At 47.7% G+C, this 20049-nt stretch overlaps 1 protein-coding gene and 1 long non-coding RNA gene across 5 annotated transcripts in view; both read left to right on the top strand.

Annotated features, from left to right (window-relative positions):
• Nucleotides 1-1285: 1285 nt before the first annotated feature.
• Nucleotides 1286-3749, top strand: LOC135826005 (uncharacterized). The gene is made up of 2 exons (XR_010555190.1): nt 1286-1532; nt 3116-3749. It is a non-coding gene; the product is annotated as an uncharacterized LOC135826005 (long non-coding RNA).
• A 7854-nt stretch (nt 3750-11603) lies between these two features.
• The window catches only part of LOC135825874 (band 4.1-like protein 4A), a 35313-nt gene continuing 26867 nt past the window's right edge, over nt 11604-20049 (top strand). The window contains exons 1-2 of one of the 4 annotated variants that reach the window (XM_065338511.1): nt 11604-13300; nt 19805-19947. In XM_065338511.1, coding sequence (XP_065194583.1) covers nt 19840-19947 — 108 coding nt within the window. In that variant the 5' untranslated portion in view covers nt 11604-13300; nt 19805-19839. Of the gene's footprint in view, nt 13301-13328; nt 13859-14915; nt 15343-19804; nt 19948-20049 lie in introns of those variants that run through there. The other 3 variants (XM_065338508.1, XM_065338510.1, XM_065338509.1) reach the window with 3 other exon arrangements.

Below are 20049 nucleotides of genomic sequence, written 5' to 3'. Positions count from 1 at the left end.
TGTGCTCTTGGGCAGATGGAGCATTATGTGATTGACGTTTTGCGTAGCTGGTATTGCTGAGGGAACATATGCTGGTTTGTATTCGTGGGTTTCCATGTGCTCTTGGTCAGATGGAGCAATATGTGATCGATGTTTTGCGTACTCATCCGGCAGATATCTGTGAATAATAATTGTGCATGTGTGCTAAACACATGTAAATGCAAAACAGTAAAACAAACCAATGAGCAATAACTTCAGGACTGGGCACTGTTCCTAAAATGTCACTAAACTTAGACTTTTCTCTTAGCATTCACACACACAGTCATACACCCACCCACATACCCATGCGCGTACTCCTTACACTTCACCCTCTCTGAGTCTCACATTGTTATTATTTCTCACCTGCCCACCCCTGTTGTTAGTTCACACTTCTCTAGTCTTTTGCACTTCACCTTCTTTTTTCCTATCTTCTTTCACATATTGCATTTCGTACTCTTCCACGTATTATTGTTATTTATTGCTAGATTTCATTATTGAGACTTATTTCCCTGATGAATGTCTCTAGAAAACTTGTTAGGAAACTTTCCATCTTTATTTTTGTGTTTTTTTTTTAATAATAATAATTTACCATGGTGAATGTGTGTGTTCAATGTCAGCATACTACTGCGCTCACTGAACTGAAAGAGTTGCTTCTTCTCACTTATCCACTGTACATGTAGCCTTTGTGAGGTGGAGCATTATGCGATCGATATTTTGCGTAGATGCAATTTCACTGAACAGAGCAGCGGCGAAAATGTGACCGTTCCTTGTTATTACGGGGGGGGGGGGGGGGTGGTGGTTATGTACTCTTGGTTGTAGTAAGCTGCCGCTGCAGTAGGTACTATCAGGGAGTCGTATAGACATAGTAGTAGTCCTACACGACTCCCTGGTACTACATGTATTACCAAGAGTCCATAACCCCCCAGAGTGTGCAACTCGTGATCCTTCTCAGCACAAATCAGTGCCGCAACGAAATCCAAACTTCATACGTCATGTAGTGAGTAGCGGATGTACCAGATAAGCACATGGCCCCATCCGCCCATGCTTGACTATGGACCGGATGACGCAATGTTTGGATTTCGTTGCGCCAGACCCCAACCTGGAGTTGCACACTCTGGGGGGGGGGGGGGGGTACATAACCCAAGAGTGTGGAACTCCAGCTATCAGTCCGTGCGCCAACTTCCCGCCAAGGGGTACTCAAGGGCTGATTTTATTTGCAACCGCGGGAAACGAAGTCACCAAGACGCCTTCATTTGAGGCTTTTGGAATTGGAGAATTTATTGAATTTAGGTGTGGCTCTCGTCCCTTCTAGAGAACTAACCAAGACCCTGTGGGGGCAGAAGGAGACTTCTTTGGCTCCGTGAATACACTTACTAGCTATGCGGTGGTCTAGTTAGTTTGAGTGTGTGGTTCGTATTCAAAGTGTTCCAAGCCGCAGTTCACTCGAAGGTCATCGTGGATACGTCTGCACTTGAAAATCAAGGCTGGAAAGGACTGCCTGGTGTGTCCGAACGGTATGTTTTGCACTGAAGGCGTTTTTTGTATGAATTGTTGAAAGTGTCTACTTGTTCGAAATGCAAAAGACATGGTCGTAGATCCTTGGCCCACAACACCCCACTAAATAAACTATGACCTGTCGTGAAATTATGTGAAATTGATCAACACAATCATCCACAAATTATCCTATGCCAAAGTACTGCAAATGCAAATAATGGCATCCCTTTACCTAGGTCATGTTTGTAGGGCCTTATGCCACATCTTTGCATGATTTCTTTATGCAAATCTTGTGCCTAGCTTCGAAAACACATTGCGCTAAGGGCCGAATATATACCTGTGAATCAGAACAACAGCACTCACTATTGCTTTCATGAGTGGTAATGGTCAGCTGAAAGAAAACTTCTATCCATCAACTCATAAGTAAAGTAATGACTAATCTCCTTGCTGCGCATGTGGTTCCTTCGTATTTACATGTACCGTAAAGTACCGCCAGAGCGCCCCACCATCTCGTCCTTTCGGGGTCGTATTGTGGAGGTGGTCTCCTGTCTGTAGGTTATACGACACGAACTTTGTACACATATTGCACGTTCTGCAGACAATCCGTACCTTGGAGCAGACACGAGCTTCACGCAAAAACCTGCTTAGTGTGACCGTAGTACACTAAGTTGCTCACGCCGTACGAACTTCGTTGCACTCTGCCATACGATTTTCCTTTCCCTGGCTGTAAAATCTGTCGCGGCAAAATCAAGGTGGGGCGCTCTCGCGGGACTTTACGGTATGTGCGCCTCTCTGTGTTCGGTGAATGATTTTGAATATTTGCGCACGACTTCAGGATAGTGCACATTGTGTGGATGTACATGCGTATGTAATCCTTTCATGATTTAAAAATTAGGAGCCGTGCTTCTCATCACCGTGGACAAGTAAATGCCAGCCAATTACGTAGCGTTTGGAGACTTGCACAAGTGCAGTTGCGTGTCAATTATGCGGCAACCGCGAAATAAAATGAATATTCTGGACGACTGAAGCTACAAAGCAATCTTGTGTTAACAGATCAAAAAGACAGTACTTCAAAGTACCTGTATTTATCACTAGTATTAAACTTATACGATTGTGAGAAAAGTTCAGAAACCACACTTACACATACACACACGCACACACACACACACACACACACACACACATGCGCGCACACACACACACACACACACACACACCTGTCCTGTTCTGTTGAGCCACTACCACAACTTGGCACAAGGATCGCATCGGCCCCAAAGGGGCAGTAGGGCGAAAGTGAGAGGTGTTGGCTTCGAGTTCACCTATCTCTACGGTGGACGCAACCTCGATCAAAAGTCATGCCAAACGGATTTATCTACCACGCGTGCGCGTATACAAAACGGAGGAAGGATTACTTACTCTCCCTGTATGATGTATCTGTTGTATTCGTGAACAATGTCATTGATGTTTTTCCATGCATGTTTTTGAATATGCGAGCATAACTTCCAACATCAAGCACATTCTTGCTTCTCATCAGCATGTACAAGTTTATGTTGGGCAGTTATGTAGCGTTTGTTTTACCGGCTGCGTTTGTTGGTTCTTGCAGGTCATTGGCATGCTGTCTGTTTCACAGAAGCTCGTGTAACAGGTTCACCATACAGCTATGAATGCAATGTAGCGTGTCGAAGCCACTTCGGTATGACGTGATGCCTAATTTCCTGGTTGTACCAAAATTGCGAGTATGCAAGTGATCGTCAAGCCTGTCCCCTGTACAGTAGCCGTCTTGCCTTGCTACGCCTGGTTCTGACTCAGCGTTCTCGTATACTCCATGCAATGTTACAAGGAATACTGCTCCCTTCTCAATCAATTCATTGGCAACAAAACGCTCGGCTATGCCCTGTAACTTTGCTGTGCGGTTTGTGCTTTGTCAATGTTGTGTACCAGTTCATGATCTGTGCTTGCTGGTCTGTTTGTTTTCTCTCGCACAATTGAGGCGCTGTAGCACAGTCTCGATCATCCTGCCCAGGCTCTGATTTCACGTACCACAGTACGGTTTCTCTTGTTGCTCACTGTAATGTGCATGATACAAGCTCCTTGGTACTCCATCATCACCTGGTGCTGTTGCTGCCATTGTTGGACCCTGCTGATATCCTTCTCGCAATGCCCGAACGTTGTTCCAACAAATGCACAACTCGCTCTTAGTTGTCACATTCGGTTTGGTCTCGTTCCAGTCTTTCGAATTGAGTGAGTGCGTAAACTTGTATGAAGTGATGAAGCAAAAGCCGTGCGCCGGCAAACATTCAATGTCCGGGTGTAATGACGCACCAAGGCCCCGGGACTTGCGTTCAATTCCGGAGTGATTTTTGTGTGCCTAGCCCCTAGGTATCATACCATATTTGTTTGGTTCAACCGTTTTGGATGCCCACTGCAATACCATTCACTGTATTATGTGTGTATGCTATCCAAGAAATCTCCCATTTTTTTGGGTGGACAAACCTCGCCATAAGTCAGTAACCTGGCATTTTGCACCAACAGAACTCCTAGGATATCAGCCCCGTCTCAGTACCTGGGGACAGTTGTAAAGAAAAAGAAAAAATATCCTTGGCCCACAATGTCCCACTAAATAATCCGAAGGGTGTCGCGAAGACGACAATTTTCTTACCTTTCTTTCGTGGACGAAAAAAGACACTTCGCTTCGTCCGTTGCGCATGAAACGAAACATGAGGGTAGTGTTTATCAATTAGAATAGGTATCATGCACGAAGGAATGGCGAAAAGGTACTATGCTCGAGCGCTGGTCGTCGTCTTGTTTGTCAATTTTGAGTCCCATTGAGAATTTTCTCATTCAGACCCCTCAAATTTCCCGCGGTTGCAAATAAAAGTGCAACTTCTAGACGACTTTTTTGAATTTGGCGCACGGACTGCTATGGGGTCTGCGACGGCAGAACTTCACATCACGTGATGAACCCGTACACATTATTTGCACTCTGTGCATGATAGATACAGGGTTGTAGCAAGAGTACATGAAAACCAGAGTGTGCAGCTCGGATGGGTGATTCTTGAAAATTCAAAATCAGTTTCCTACATCAGTAGTAAAAACAACAGAAAAAAAATGATAAGGCACCCATTTTGATAATCCAGGGGATGGCCCACGCCTGGTACTGCCACTGTATAAATCATACGTAATGACTGATAAAATGCTACACCTAGCTGTGAAGTAAAAGAAAAAAGGCCCAACCCTGCCCTGCCAGCTATTTGGGCTTACGGGGGTCGCCATGGCAAATAATAATATTAAAGAACTAAAGACTATAAAATTAATGACGGGAAGTGCCAGCTTCGGCAGCAACTAGGGAGGCAGAAGAAGAGACAGGTGCATGTACAGCGAAAACAGAGCGGCTACCACGCAGGCACATGACACTCGCTCTGAGCAACGCAAAGCTAAGGCGGCAGCGGATGAATGACATAACAACCGAATACGGTTCGCCGCTTTTCTCAGCAATGAGAGATGCAATTCGCTTGTAAAGCGAGGCAGATTGCTTGCCCATGCCACCGGTTGTCGAGAAGACCAACGGGACAAATGAAGCATGCTCGATCTCCCGCAGCCTCTCTTCATACGATCTCTTCTTCGCTTTCTCATGGCGAACGTAGGTGGCAGAAATGGAGGAGGACTGGTTCGAAGACGCAAAAGGGTTGAACACCCGGACGTCGAAGAAGGTGCGTTCGAACCGCCCTCCCCACACTCCATTTGCTGCTACGTCCAAGCGAGCCTGGTCGTCGCGGATGGCGGTGCGATAGCGCAGCTGCTCCCCACTCAGGGGCTCCAGATGAGGCTCTACAGATACGTTGGTGGCAACACGCTTCAAGAAACCAGCGGTCACATCGCGGATCTCGTTATGCCTGATGGTAGGGTAACCGCCGGTGGGGCACGAGAGGGCATGGGCCACAGTAAACTGGCTTCCACAAACGCACCCTGATGGCATGCGCTGTGGTTGCCAGTTGTACCTTAGGTGCACTCCATCGCGAAACTCCGCTTTGGAGAGGGCAAATCCATGGCGCTTCAAGGGCCTGCAGGTCAGCCAACTGGAAGAGCCCTTCTCCGCAGCCAGGTCGATTACACGCTGCTTGGCCTCCGGCACACTGGAGCGGAGCAGCAGGGCTTGGGCTTTGACAGCATTCCGTGCTGTTATCCTCACCTCCGCCTTGGCAGTACGAACGAGACTGGTTGCAGAGCCGAGCGCCATAGTCTGCAGCTTGATGTTGGTCTGCAAGGACTCAGTCACCCTTCGCGATGCATCATACTGGGATGCGAGATCCACGGGATTGCCCAGCCCGAGCCCTCCGTGACGACATGGAAGCGCAAGAATTGACCTTTCCTCCGAGTTGACAATATGGCCGGTAAGAGCGGGGATGAGCCTCTCCATTAGCAGCTTCTCCACAGGCGTCAGAGCAGCTGCAGCTGTTGGTGTGGTGCGGCAGAGGAAAGACCACTTATTCTGCAGGCCTTGGGTGAGTGCAGCGTATGCAGCTTGTGGTTGCGTTTCCGCATACGAGGACAACTTCTCCACGAGGTTGAGCCATCTTGTTGCCTTCTGCTCAACAAAGCTATCCAGGCACGCAGGCGTACCAATAGCCGAACCCAGGTACCGGCAACCATCGACGCGGATGTCAACTCCAGTGTCGGCGAACATCTCCACTGCTCGATCATAATGCTCCGGTTTAACCAGGAGAACCGACTTGGACGGGTTGAGATGATAGCCGTAGGCAGGACCTTGCTCTGTTAGGCTATGCCACCATGCACGGGGGATGGGTGGCTGTCACGGCGGAATTCCGTGATTACATCATTTTAGTGATGTAGTGCGTACAAGCAGGATTCAAGCAGGTCTCTTTCTGCACAACTGCAGCTCAGTTGTACGCACTACGCCATTTCCCGCCTCAGATATCTGGGCCAAATATGATGTAATCACGGAATTTCGCCGTGACAGACACCCATAGCAGAAAAGGCCCCAAGCTGCACACTCTGGTTTTCATGTACTCTTGGTTGTAGGCAGCCCAGCTTTGGGTACAACTCTCTATGGTCACTTTGCACTGTTTGCCAGCATAACCTTTTGAACCATGTCACGTGATGTGAAGTTCTGCCGTCGCAGCACAGCATAGAGGTTGTGCGGGCAGTTGCACACTCTTGGGTTATGTACTCTTGGTACTACCAAGAGTACATGAAAACCGTTTTCATGTACTCTTGGTACTACTCTACCTTCTAGGTTTCACTCCACCAAGGTGATTTGGCTTTTTTTAACATGGTTCTAAAATATCGTTTTTCAGCAACTCCTAGGATCGCAACTGCCAAATCAATAACAAGGACAATTATGGCAAGTGGACGTGCTATATCCGTCATGCCAGTTGTGTCCAAAACTGGGAATGATCCCACTTTGGAAAGTGTCTTGAATCACGTCCTACTTTCATAGTATTCTCAGTATTCGAATAATTGGTGTGTCATTTTCTAACAAATTTGTAAGATGGCATCACGAACCGAGATTCAGTCACCAATGCTCTGAAGTTGATATGCATCACTTCACGAAGTTCAGTGAGTGTCAGTACAGTAGAGTCGCGCGCTGAAGAACGCGGAGCCCAAGAACGTCCAGCCTGAAATTCTAAGAAACCCACAGCCTAAAGGCTAAAGCTAAGAACGGCGGTGTTGGTTTTCTGGCAGCTTGCGGAATACATAATATGATCCAGTACGGATTGTTTCTACTTAAAGTAAGAACGTGCTATAAGAACGCAGCCAGATTGCAGAAAAAATAAGAACGTCCCAGGCTAACCCCTTGGAAATAACGTTCTTGGGCGCGTGACTCTACTGTAGATGAAAAATTAACTTGTCATCGTGTGCTACGAAAGGCGGTGAATTTGAATTTGTAATTAGTGGCTGTGTCAGACTGTGGAATTGGATAGGTAGCATAGCACCACAGCGGGTCTTTTCGTTCTCACAGAGTGTATTCAGTGATCGATCTACTACTCTTCATGGTCTCCAGTGATGGCAAGACGGCTTGACCTCGTCCAATGGTCCTACGGAAGTAATGCCCTGCCCTGCTCGTCCATTCAGGGGCTGATTTGACAGATTTTACACAAAATTGTAACACACCCACCAGCATTTATACCGACGTGGCACGGACAATGACATAATATACACCAAACTTTCTGGACGATGTTGATCTACGATAAACTGGCTCTCATTTGCCACCACCTACATGTACATGATTGTGTGTTTCGATACAGCCATCGTGAGCAGAGAAACAGCCAGAACAAAAGCAAATTTTACACATTTGTTAAAAAATGGCCAAATGGCCAAAAAAAAATGCCAAATGGCCAAATCATCTCGTGCTGTAGTCCAAAACTGTAAGCTTCACACCGCAGATACATGTATGGCTATTTTGAGAAAAAGTGATATTCGTCACCCTAGTCGAATCTTCCTTCCACTTTAGTTCTAGTGTCCCTGATTTAGCGGGAGGGGCCAGGTATGGAGGATGGCCGAGGTACATATGTAGTTCTGATGGCGACAAGTAACATGAAATGGTTGAAAATGTGCCACAGTCAGAACAGTCGGATGAAAGCTAAACCAGAAAATTTGCAAAAATCGAAAGGAGCTTGAATATCGCGCTCAGATCATTTGCGCGGACCTGAAAGCCTCTTCTTGTTGTTTTTCCTTCTACATGTAGCTGCTTGCAGCATGGTAAACGACAGTACCATGGCCTTTTTCAGATTTTCATTGTACCTATTTGTAGTACCTCCCGGGATCAGTATTTCCACTTGAAATAATATCCACCCAAATGCCTCATTCTTAGCATTCTTTTATTCGCTTCCATGTAATTGGGCTTATTGCCCGTTTGGTATTGCGAATTCAAATAAAAAGAAGAAGAACAACAACAACAACAACAACAACAACAACAACAACAACAACAACAAAGCCAACGAAAACCAGGACAAGAGCAAGGACAATCTACGAAGGTTGTGCGTATCAGCCCTGCTGCTAGAGGTACGGAGTTCCCTCAAGAGTTTCTGACCATCTCTACTGGAAAGTTATTTTGTGAAGTTTATCAGCTTGTAGTGATGCCAAAAAGACAAAACGTCTTTTGAAATGCTTGGTTGGTTTCTTTTGGTTGGTTTCTTTTAATTTGCACAATAAACGGGAACTAGGCCCAATGATAGGCGAATGGATAAGCCGCATTTAGAAAAGAGAGGACAGGACTTAGAAAATTACGAAAGAAGAAGTATCTGACAAAGGAGTCAAGCGAGTATTAGGGGTGACAGGGTGGTCGAGGAGAGCTAGGGGGAGGGTTAGTCTGAGCAACAATATGGTAGGCAACTTATGCTAAACGTGTTCTGTCTTGCTATGGTCCGAACGTCATCCGGCAGCAGGTTCCAGAGTGCAGATCCTGCGACGGACGGCCGAGAAGCGCCAGAGCGAGTGGAGGATGGCTGACTGAGCAGACCACTGGACCTCTGATGACGGGTTCTCCTGCCAGCAGATCTGACGAACAGCACAGACAACGTGGCACTAGCTTTCCCGTGAAGGCACCTCCAGACAAACACTAGTAGCTTGCGCTTGCTGAGTTCGCCTATCCGGTACACAATGGTACAAGCCGTGCTGCACCAGTAGGGGGTGCACTGTTGTGTAGGGTGGGTGGCCGTCGATAGCTCGGATAGCCCTGTTCTGTAGCAGACCCAGGCGATCAAACTGGCGACCAAGGAGCGCGGGGAAGAAGGCATTACTGCCATAGACTATGTCAGGGATGACAACAGCCTGGACGAAGAGACGCCGTGCAGATCGGGATAGGGAGCGACGAGCTCGCCACAGCGCACCAATCTTACGGGTAGTCTTGCTTGGATTCGGTCGACTCGAGCGTCCCATGAAAGCTTACTATCAAGTACAACACCGAGGTATGTAGTAGTCGATGCTGTTGGAACGGCTACTCCACGACACTGGACAGTTACGAGAGGGTTGTCCACCTGTCGGTGAGGAAGAAAGGTCACAGCACGGCTTTTGGTAGGGTTGAGGACAAGACCCCTCGCCTGTAGCCACACAGCTAGGTTGCCTTGGTGACTGCTGTCGTAAGCGTAGCAGAGACAGCCTCAACAGAACTCTGCGAGGAATACAATGCTATATCGTCCGCAAACTGGATGCTGGGTACAGGGTGCAGGACGGAGGGGACGTCGCTGGTGTAAATGGAAAATAGAACAGGAAGGACCTAGCACAGATCCTTGTGGTACACCACACGTGCAAGGAGTGGCCTGACTCGTGGTTGGCCCAATGCAGACCATCTGCTCTCGCGCAGTTAGGTAGCTGGCAAACCAGGTGAGGGCCGATCAGCACACACCGACGTCAAACAGATCGACAATGAGCTGTGTGTGGCGGATTTTGTCGAATGCTTTGGACATGTCCAATGTGCAAAGTCCGGTCACATTTCCCCTGTCCTTGGCAGCGAAGAGACTGTCAATGAGAAGGCAGAGGGCATCCTCAGTGGAGTGGTGCTGACGGTAGGCAAATTGGGTATTAGGGAGGCACTGGTTAGTTCAAAGGTGGCGGACAAGTTGGCGTTGGACGATCTTCTCAAGTAGTTTAGAGATAATGGGGAGTAAAGACTCAGGTCGATAATTATTGGGTAGGGAGGAGTTGCCGGATTTATACAGAGGCACGACTGAAGCCAGTCTGAACGCTGAGGGCACTACACCAGTCCGGAGCGAAGCACAGAATAAAACGGCAAGTGAATACGCCAGAACATCAGGACATTCCTTCAAAACGGATCCTGGCTTCGGAACGACATTGCCGCAGTAAGCAGCAGAAGGTGAACGCTACGATCCCTCAATCGACTTGGTTAGTCTCATGGAAGCAGTAGAGGGATACTGAACATATTATAGATGGAAGAAGCTTCACCAAGCCGCTTACAAGTCTGCTGCATGCAGCTGATGTTTCCAATAGTGTTACTCATCTGGCATGGCGGAGAGATCAAGAAGACCTCCATTGGCAGAAGGCTGTGAAGATTGTGCTCACCATCCCACCCTCATCTGCAGCTCCTCAATGAGTATTCTTCTCCTTGAATCGGCAATGCCATACCAGCAGCAATGTCACATTGGGAGGTCAGATCGAATTAAGTTAAGCTAATGTTGCAGTGCAGGGAAACTGAGTAGGGAGTTGTGCGCTTGCAATACTGCACGGCGAGAGGCAGAACACAATGTCAGAGTCTTGATTTTGTTTACCCCAACACATGTGCATTCACAGTCATTCAATAGAACTGATATTGAAACCCGAAATGCATGCAAGTGCTTTTATATAATAGTCAATTGCCAGACTGTCATACGCTGCAGCCGATTCTGAATTTGTGACGTTCTTTTCGATCCTTTTTACCAACAATTTTCACTTCCGTTACGAGCATTTTAAAGTGCAGAACGAGCATTCAAACTAGCATTATTTGATGTAATAACGAGAAGTGCTGAAAGCATTATCACAATATCAGCAAAACAAACGAGCATTAGCCGCCGATGCCTAAGATTCATTGGCATAATTCCGAGCAGCATAATGTAGCAATATACTAGCATTAATCACTGGCATTATTTGGGAATGGAAAGCATAATTCAGCAATTCACGGACCATAATCCGCCAAGGGCTAATGACGACTCCCTGGTTAGCACCACCGAATTACTTGCGTCAGAAAAAAACTCGTCTGGACGTCGAACGTCCGAACGACGCTACGTGAGTCGACGTCAGCTACCAGTACATGGCCGAGCTGTGTGCCGTATTCTGGTACTAGTATTCGACCAGTAAAATAGATCTCGTGCCAATATGCTTTTAATAGTTTTATGAACGTGCACGTGAGTTGGCCTCAGCTAACGAGCGTGCATTTCCACGCCAAATGCGCGGTGCTGAACGTAATCTTTGATGGGCCAAAATTTGGCGTCGAAACGCACGTTTGTGACAGGCCGACTCCTGTTCATACGTACATAAAAACAGTTGGGTACGAGATCTACTGCACTGGTCGAATACTATGAATACGGCACAGCTCGGTGCACTTGTCAGTCGCGAGCTACACATGTAGCTGCTGCCAGAAATCGAACTGTTCGCTCTCGCCTCTCGACAGGAAGTCGTCCCCGATACGGCGCACAACTGGTTGAGAGTGGCCCGGAAAGGATAGAACTTTCATCTCCCGTCGATCAGGGTCGATTGGCAATGCAAGACAGGTAGTTGTGCAGGAGATGGTCACCGTTAGTAAACGTTAGGTCTGCCTATCAACGTCGAATGGAAGAAGTGACACACCAAACAGCCGCTTGTTGAAGCGCTTCTGCCAAGTGTTCTAGTTCTCCTTCAATAATCCTTCTGCTCGTTCAGTCTGTGACGTCTTTCTCTCGTTCTAAATCTTTAGTCTAGGCGAAGTCGAGCACCTCGTCTTGACATCTAACGGGGGCCGATTTGTGCGTGCGTGTACGCCGACCTCCAACCCCAATGCATGCACGCACACAGAAGCACTCTCGACGAGAAAGACTTCGTAGTTTTTTTGCCTGCGTCGAGGCAAGAGAACAACTCTCTGAGCTGTGAGTTATCTCAATCTATCCAGCCGTAGACGGGAACAAGACAGGTGTTGGGCACAAGTGTGTCTCCTTTGAATAACGCTACACGACCAAGAGCTGTCCCGATGGTCACCGACTGACTTGACGTTCACTGGCTGAACATTAATTTTCTCAGTGGCTGCATCCTGCCATCACGACACCACGTTTCGGTTTTGTTTCTTCTTCTGCGCTGCGTGTGCAGCGGTCGGTGGCCGGTCGGAGAGAGCGGCCTTCGACACTTTCGTCAAATACAGCCATCGTGAGCCGTAGGGTGATACCTAACTGCCCACTGCGGGCGAGATCCAGTGCTCAGCGATTAGTGCCGCACGCAAGAGCAGAGATATCACGGGAAGTTTTCCAGAGCAGACGCTCAAGATCAGTTGGGAAAGGCATCCATTATAGTAAAAATATAGATTAGTTGCCTCGGAATCGGATGTGGAAAGTTTCGAGACGAAGTGTCATCTTGAGCTAGCTTGGTTACTAGTAGTATTCGACACGAGAGATAAGTGTGACCGTGGTGTCGACCGTGGTGGTGTCCAGATGTGTGCGTGTCGACCTTCTATGTCCTGTGTGAGCTGTGCTGCAAAGCTGCCGACCCCTCTACTAGCTCTACGTTCTTCTTTCTGTCACACACACACAGTGAGTAGTTCTGGGCGGTCACAGTAACGCGCGGGGGGTCATTGGGCACTAGCCAACTGAACAGATAGCTCGCGCACTTGCTGTACCTAACTGACAGTCCTACTTGCTGCATTCTGCAGTCGTACACGCGCTTGATCGCGCGGAGATGTTACTTGGCCTGTTGTGGAGTGGAACGCTTGTGTTACTTTGAAGTGGATCAGAGAGGTGCGGAGAAGGAAAGGTTCGACCGTCCTTCGTACCCTGTGAGTGGGTGCAGCAGAACTCTGCAGAAAACCACTGAGCAGAGAGTATAGAGTAAGCAATCGGCACTCATCGCCTGGCGGATTTCTGCAGGTCGTCGCTTATGACCGCCGTAGAGAGAGAGAGAGAGACAGAGACTGAGAGAGAGAACCCCGAATACACTACTAGTGCACTACTGTGCAGTCATCGTTTTGGCATTGTGTATCCCCGGGTGACGGCTGGTAAGGAATTCGTCTCCGCGCGTGGCTGATGGCTGGTGGCGTCGACGGTGACAGCTGAGGAAAGCCTTCCATCGGTGCTGGGTCTGGACTGACTGAAAGGTGAGCGATTGGAATGGCTGTGTGGCTTTTTGTTTTACTCCAGCTCTCTAGCTCTCTGTATTTGGCTGTGTGCGTTCGCGGGAACATGGTTCAACATGAGGCCTGAGCACCGACCAACTCAGCGGGAAGACACGCTTCCATTGTGTAGTGACTAGTGGTCAACGTTCCTCTTGCCCAATGGAGTGTTGAGAATCTTGTAGTGTTTGATAAGTGCGTGCCACAGTTTCGTTTGCTGAGTGCTAAAATTCACAATGCGTTGATTGATTGGACACACGCAGTCGGTGTTACCTTGATCGTGTGCAAAATAGAACCCAATGAGAAATTAGTACTGCGATCTCTTACTGTTAGCTGGTGCAAGTCTTCGAGGTGGTGTTGCGCTAATAAGCGCTACCCAACAGGGTGTTGTGAAACCTTCGCTGGATAATGTGGATTGCAAGGTGAAGTACATTTGCCCCCTGGATGGCGCGGGGCAGTTCGTACTTGGGAGGTAAAAATTGAGTATAGAACAAGCGCTAGCGGATCGTCCCGCGAGGACTGGTGAGAATCCATCTGGCAAGGGTATGTAATTGTTGCGGGTTCCCAACCTTGAAAAAATGTTTTGGGCCTGTTTTGGTGGAGTGTATGTGTGTAGGGTCCGATGATGGGAGCGTGCATGCTGGCCCTCAGTTGACAATAGCAGTTTACTAATCAGTGATTGATCAACGAAATTTCCGCTTCCTTGCAGCTATTTTCATCGTCTTTTGTACCGTGCGTACCTCTGGTGACCGCGCTTGTTCCAAAGGACGACGACTATTAAAATTTAGCTAGCGATTGATTGATCGAAGACTTTACAGAGGGGGGTTTAGGGAGAAGAGAGGAACTTCCAAAGTTTATCATGGCCGATCGAACGTGATGTACATGTGTAACGATTTTGACAGGCCTTCACCATGCGGAAATGATCCGTGGACCCCGGTGAGCAGTGTCAGCGCTTGGCTGTGAAAGGTTCAAGAGCTCTCTAAAAAAACTAGCGACTAGTTCAACGATCTATACATGGCCGAGAGATGCCCATCCACACCCTCACCATACCCTGGAAAGATATTGGTGATGCCTATCGAAAACGTTCCAAGTAAATAATTAGTTGGTGCTGAGTTTCACGCCTTGCAGATGTGCGCGCGATGCTCGTCGTTGACACTCGCGTATTGTGTGACGAAAACTGACGTTCTCGCGGCTCTGGGGTCGTTGGTGTACGCACAAGTGCAACACTTGTTTTTTCTGCAAAGTGTCCGACACACCTTTGTGCGACATGTGTTCTTGCGGTGTCCTTTCGTTGGTATAATAAGGAGGTAGAGTGCGCATGTTGTATTCATTACGGCAGAAGGCTGGGCACTGCGAGAAATTTTAGGTGGGAATTGGAACGCGTCAAGTGTGAAAGTATTCGCTCGCGGCACTACAAATACTATTATTTGCACAGGACCTTACATGAAACGTTCACACTTATCAGCTGTGACCTCGGAAATGTATCCCTCTTCATTGTAGTCGCGCCTGTGACTAGCCCGAAGTTTAGTGTATGTGAGAAGCGATCACCGTATCTTGCATTCTTGGCTTGGCCTATTGAAAGAAGCACTTCGACTGACAGAGCAAAGGCACAAGATTGTGAATGTTTGTGTTTGGAAGCAGCAACTGATATGCACCCTGCCCATGTTAGTTTTACACTGTACATAAGTAAACTGGAGAAATAAGTCATTGAACACAGATGTCAGTGCAGCCACAGTGGGCAGCCACAGTTGGATAACAAATTATTGATAATGTGCTGCTATCTATCAGGGCCTAAATCATTGACCCACACTAGCATCAGTGAGTGAATCTACCCTGAACCATTATTCATACCAAGACTGATTGTAGGAGTCCAGTGGATGGGAACTGTTAGTTTTGTTGCTTAGATTTGTTGTTGGCTGGATGGAGTTTGCCCTGGGCAGAACACAACACACTCTACATGTGCGTGTGCGCGGGCTGAACTGGAGTTTGTTGGGTAGCTGCGCTTCGCACTGACTATTGGGACCGCTGTAAGTTAGTTAGTCACTCCTGCATGCTCCTATTCTCGTTGTGTTGGTGTGGCTTGTGTAATCTTTTTGTCAGTGTTTTGCTGCTGCTGATGATGAGATGGGTAGCTGCGCGGCCCCTCACAGCAGCACAGCAGCCACTCTATAAACTCAAACGGTTTTGTTGTGTTCGTGTGTGGAGAGGGGGGGGGGGGGGGGGGGTGCTAATCCGCAAGCAGTGGGTGGTGCGTGTGTGATCCTGACTTGGAAGAAAGTGTCCATTGCTTCCACAGCAAGGTTCACAGATCCAACGCCCGTGCGAATAAGGTGTTGCAAACCCCTTCCATCATCCCACCACTTACTGTAAGACACGTTATTATAACGAGTTGCAAATTTAACGATTGTCCAAAATTCATAGGTTAACGAGAAGATACGTTAACGATCTTGCGGTCTTCAGGCATATCTGCACATAACACAATAATATGTCATAGTGCTGAAACGATTACGTTTTTTCCTTAGTGGCTTAGCTGATACCATAACGATCGGCTTATCGGCTAAACGATTATTATTGTAACTACATCAGTACAGTCATGTGCATTCTGTGAGTTTCAAAACATTTACGAGTCCAACATCGCCAACGACGGAAAGCGGCCGCATAGATCAGATGATCCCGCAACAAGCCCGTCAGTTGTTCGGACTGACCAGACGATTACGGACCAGACAGAGGCGACGCACTGGTTGCAACCCAAGAGCTGATGGTGCCCTTCACCTGTGACTTCGCTGAGTCCGACGATGAAGTCAGAGAAGCCGGCCAGGGGTGCAGATCGGCGGATTTCGACGGATGAGCTGACTAGAGGCGCGCCAACAAGTAACTAGTTGCTTTTCCTGTCTATGCTCTAAATATTAATTGGACCAGACGCCAGGCCTAGCTCGTCGTCGACCAAACTGGTTCGGGAACCGTCGATAGAACGGAAAACATGAAACTGAAAACCACTTTACTGTCTTTGGCTCAAGACAACTCGCACGCGGAGAGAACTCCAGCACCTGCAGCTACTCGCACATACTGAGCCGGCCAGACCTGCATGCTGTATGTAAGAAAAGTAGTCAGCTAAAAATATGGCAACATAACAGTGATCGCGTCGATGTTTCTCAGATCGCGCTTGTACTTACACGTACGTCGACGTTGCAAGTGTACAGTCATGTACCATCGTGTCGTACTCGCAACACTTTCGGTGCATGCACCCTTTGTGCGACCCCCAAAAGGGAGAAAATCCCATACCGAGCGTCAGTACCATTCTACTCGTTTAGCCGATAAAATCGAAATAACCGTTCGATCTATTTCTTATCGAGTAAGTAACGAGTAATCGATATAATCGTTTCAGCACTAATATGTCATAATTATTATGAGGCATTAGAGCCTCAACAGAACTTATCAAAACGAAAAAATCTCACCGTTAAAACGTTAGATTTACTTCCTCGTTAAAAGGAGGCCTGTCTTACAGCAGATGCTGCATCTGCGCCTTGATCCTAGAGGGCGGTGGCGTTCCTACGGATGCGGAAAACTTGGCTTCCAGCCGAGTCTCACGCGAACTGTGAACCCCCCCCCCCCCCCCGCCGTCCATGTGTAAGCAGGCAGATTCCACCTGTTCGTTATCAAGGCTACAAATGATAACTGACTTAGAATATTTTCCTGAGGTTTGGCTGCCATGCACCGTACTTTGTAAAGCATGTCAGTGTTTTGACTTGGCTTCCCCTGTGAGCATCACGTGTGACCAGTTGGTCTGATCCACTCACGTCCCACTACTTTCGGAGCTGCACTTGTACCGTGTCGATCCTTGAGGATGGGGGCAGTGTTCCTGCGGGGACGGAACGTCAGTCCGACTGACTCTAGTTTGAACCATGAAGTTGTTGCTACCGTCATGGTAGTGAGATGTATTGCACGCGAGCAGTTTTAAATTGTGGAAGCTTCAAAATCCTTCTCGCAATTCCACGTGGGGAGCACGAATGACATGGCATGCGTTCCACGAAAGTGTTCTCTAACTTCACATATCCCGAGTCCCTTTGATCAGGATTTTTCAATAGGCCGCACAGTTTCTGAGTCATACCGTATTTTCTCTAATATAAGCATGGTCCTTTATTTTTTCAATGTACCTCCGCCCCGTGCTATTAATGGAGACGTTCCTTTATTGGAGACTGTTCCATTATTATTTCAACCTCATTTCAGAGGCATGTTGCCATGCCAAATTCATGTCAGACACACACATTTCAGGTTTTTTTTTCGCCGGTACAGATAATGAATTTACACAGTGTGCTTATAATGGAGACTGAGCACTTTATTTTTTGAATGCCGCCTCAATGTGTTCTATTATTGGAGACGTGCTATTATTGGAGACTGTGCTTATATTAGAGATAATACGGTATGCGTATTGTTCCCCATTTCGAAATATGCCGTAAGGGTGTACGTGAAATATTTGAAATGTAAAACATACAAAGGACACCTGGATCGGAGTTGTGAGTCGTTGTCCAACACTGTCACTAGATAATACGCGGTCAAAATGTGCAATAACTGGGCACAAAACTGACAAGATTGCATAGACATTTAACGACCTGACACCTAGTTCGAACAGATCTCCAGTGCACGCCTTAGAAATGTTCGTCCAGTTTCTGGTTGTGGACAGGGTCCGGTCCAATGGTGCCACGTCAGCTGGGTAGAGGTATTTTGAGGTTATCGCCAACATGTCCTGTTTTGAATCTGTGCTTGTGTGGTGGGCTGATCTATACTGATCTATGATGTACTCACCTCCCACCACTTTAGGCGCTGCATCTGCGCCTTAGATCTTTGCAGGGTGGTTAGATGGCGTTCCTACGGATGCTAAAAACTCAGTCTAGCTGAGTCTCAAGGGGACCGTGAATCGTTTGTGTGTGTGTGTGGAAGTTGACCTCTGCATCGTGCCGTGAATGGACCAGTGCATGTTTGGTAGCATATTTGTGGTGTCCCGGGGAGACACGTTGGCTGATTTGTGGCCAGGAGGTGTCAATTGAGTGTTGAGCATGATGGCTGCTTGTGTCCTTGGAACCCACCGACAGGTGCAGCACTTAAACGTATTTTGGGAAATTAGCACCGGTCTTTCAGTCTTTCGTTACCGCCTGTCTGAAATAAGCGCCACATCATTTCAGGGCTTTTGTGTGGATTTTTTTCAAACTGGGTGAAATTTTACGGCTCGCAAACTACTAAATGCCTTGGCCAGTATTGCCAATCATTAGGTATGATTCAAATCTGCAGATTGCACACCCGTGGCAACACAAACAAATAGACTGGACGTGGTAGCAGTGGAAATCAGAATGTCTGAGAGGTAGAAGTTAGTTGGAGCAGACCCGAGCTGCGTGTCTCGCAAGAGAGAACGCATGCGCTTGATCGAGTTGCTAAACCTGCCGACAGTACTGCTTCATCTTGTTGCATTTGTCAACATATTCTGCACCCATGTCAGCAAAAACAAACTAAAAAGTTAAAAACCCCACGACTAGCGCTACACAAGTAGTCTTGTTCGGAAGGTGACGTATTTCCCTGCTTATAGATCGCATTCGATTGTAAGTCACACCCCCATTTCCAGGTCCATGTCATTATCGTTTTGATTATATTCACTTAAGTCGTAAGTCATGCTCGATGCACCCCCTTTGTCGGCCCTGAAATTAAGTGTAAAAAGGTGCGACTTATATTCGGGGAAATACGGTAATTGCATTGCCACTCGGCTCATGAGGTTGCTGGTCTCTGTTACGGGTTGGCTACTGTGTACTCTTTTGTGGGAAGGTTGCTATCCGAGGCGTCACTAAAGCACAGTGCGCATTCTTGAATGAGCTGCAATCATGGGGTGCTGCAAAGTCTTATGCACATGCTATGCCTGTAGTTGTTGCTGTTCAGGCACACACATGCACATGCACACTTCTCTGGTAGTGGTACATGCTCAAGTGCTGAGTCCCCAATCTCCCTGTCTAGTCATAGCTTGGCTGCTGTGACAGTTTTCCTAGCCCAGCTGTCCAGTACTGAAGTAGGTACAGATAGGCTATTGTAGAGCGGGGCAGCTGAGGAGCCCTGCATAATTGTGCATTGCTGCCGCACTGCTGGGGTTGCCCGTGACGTGGTACGAATTGTGATTGGAGACTGCGCGACCGATGGGGCGAGACGCAGACAACAATGGCTTGGTCTCCTTGGTATTATGTACGTAAATGAATTTCTACTCGTATGTATTTGTGTGTTTGTGTGTATGGGAGGGGGTATGTGTGTATGTGTGTATGTGTGTTTCTGATTATGATTGTGCTAGGTTGTGAAGAACATAGAGAGGCATAACAGTTATGTGTGTGTATTGTATATCGTGTACATTCGATGAAGCTGCTGTGTCATCACAGACACAGCTCATATAAGAGTTAGCAAAATGCCCTCAAGACCTCCAGTTGGTATGCCTGTGTTACCGTTGCTGTGCTTTGGCAGACGTTGATGCAGTGGTGGTGGTGATAGTAGTTGCCATGGGACGCCGATCACCGAACGTCATGCCGGGGCGGCGGAGAAGCAACGTGCAGCTCTGCATACGTGTACTATTGCTGGACGACCAGTACCAAACATTCTTTATTGACGTAAGTCAGGTTCCGATTGTAGGCCTTGCTTCTGCTGCTGCTGGTAGAGTCAGACCTCGCTTATCCGGTCCTCTTTTCATGATCCGGATCCCTCGCCATCCG

Source organism: Sycon ciliatum, chromosome 10 (assembly GCF_964019385.1).
Source record: "Sycon ciliatum chromosome 10, ocSycCili1.1, whole genome shotgun sequence".
Classification (NCBI taxonomy): Eukaryota; Metazoa; Porifera; class Calcarea; order Leucosolenida; family Sycettidae; genus Sycon; species Sycon ciliatum.
The sequence above is the reverse complement of the archived record's forward strand: the minus strand, read 5'-3'. Positions and strand labels throughout refer to the sequence as shown.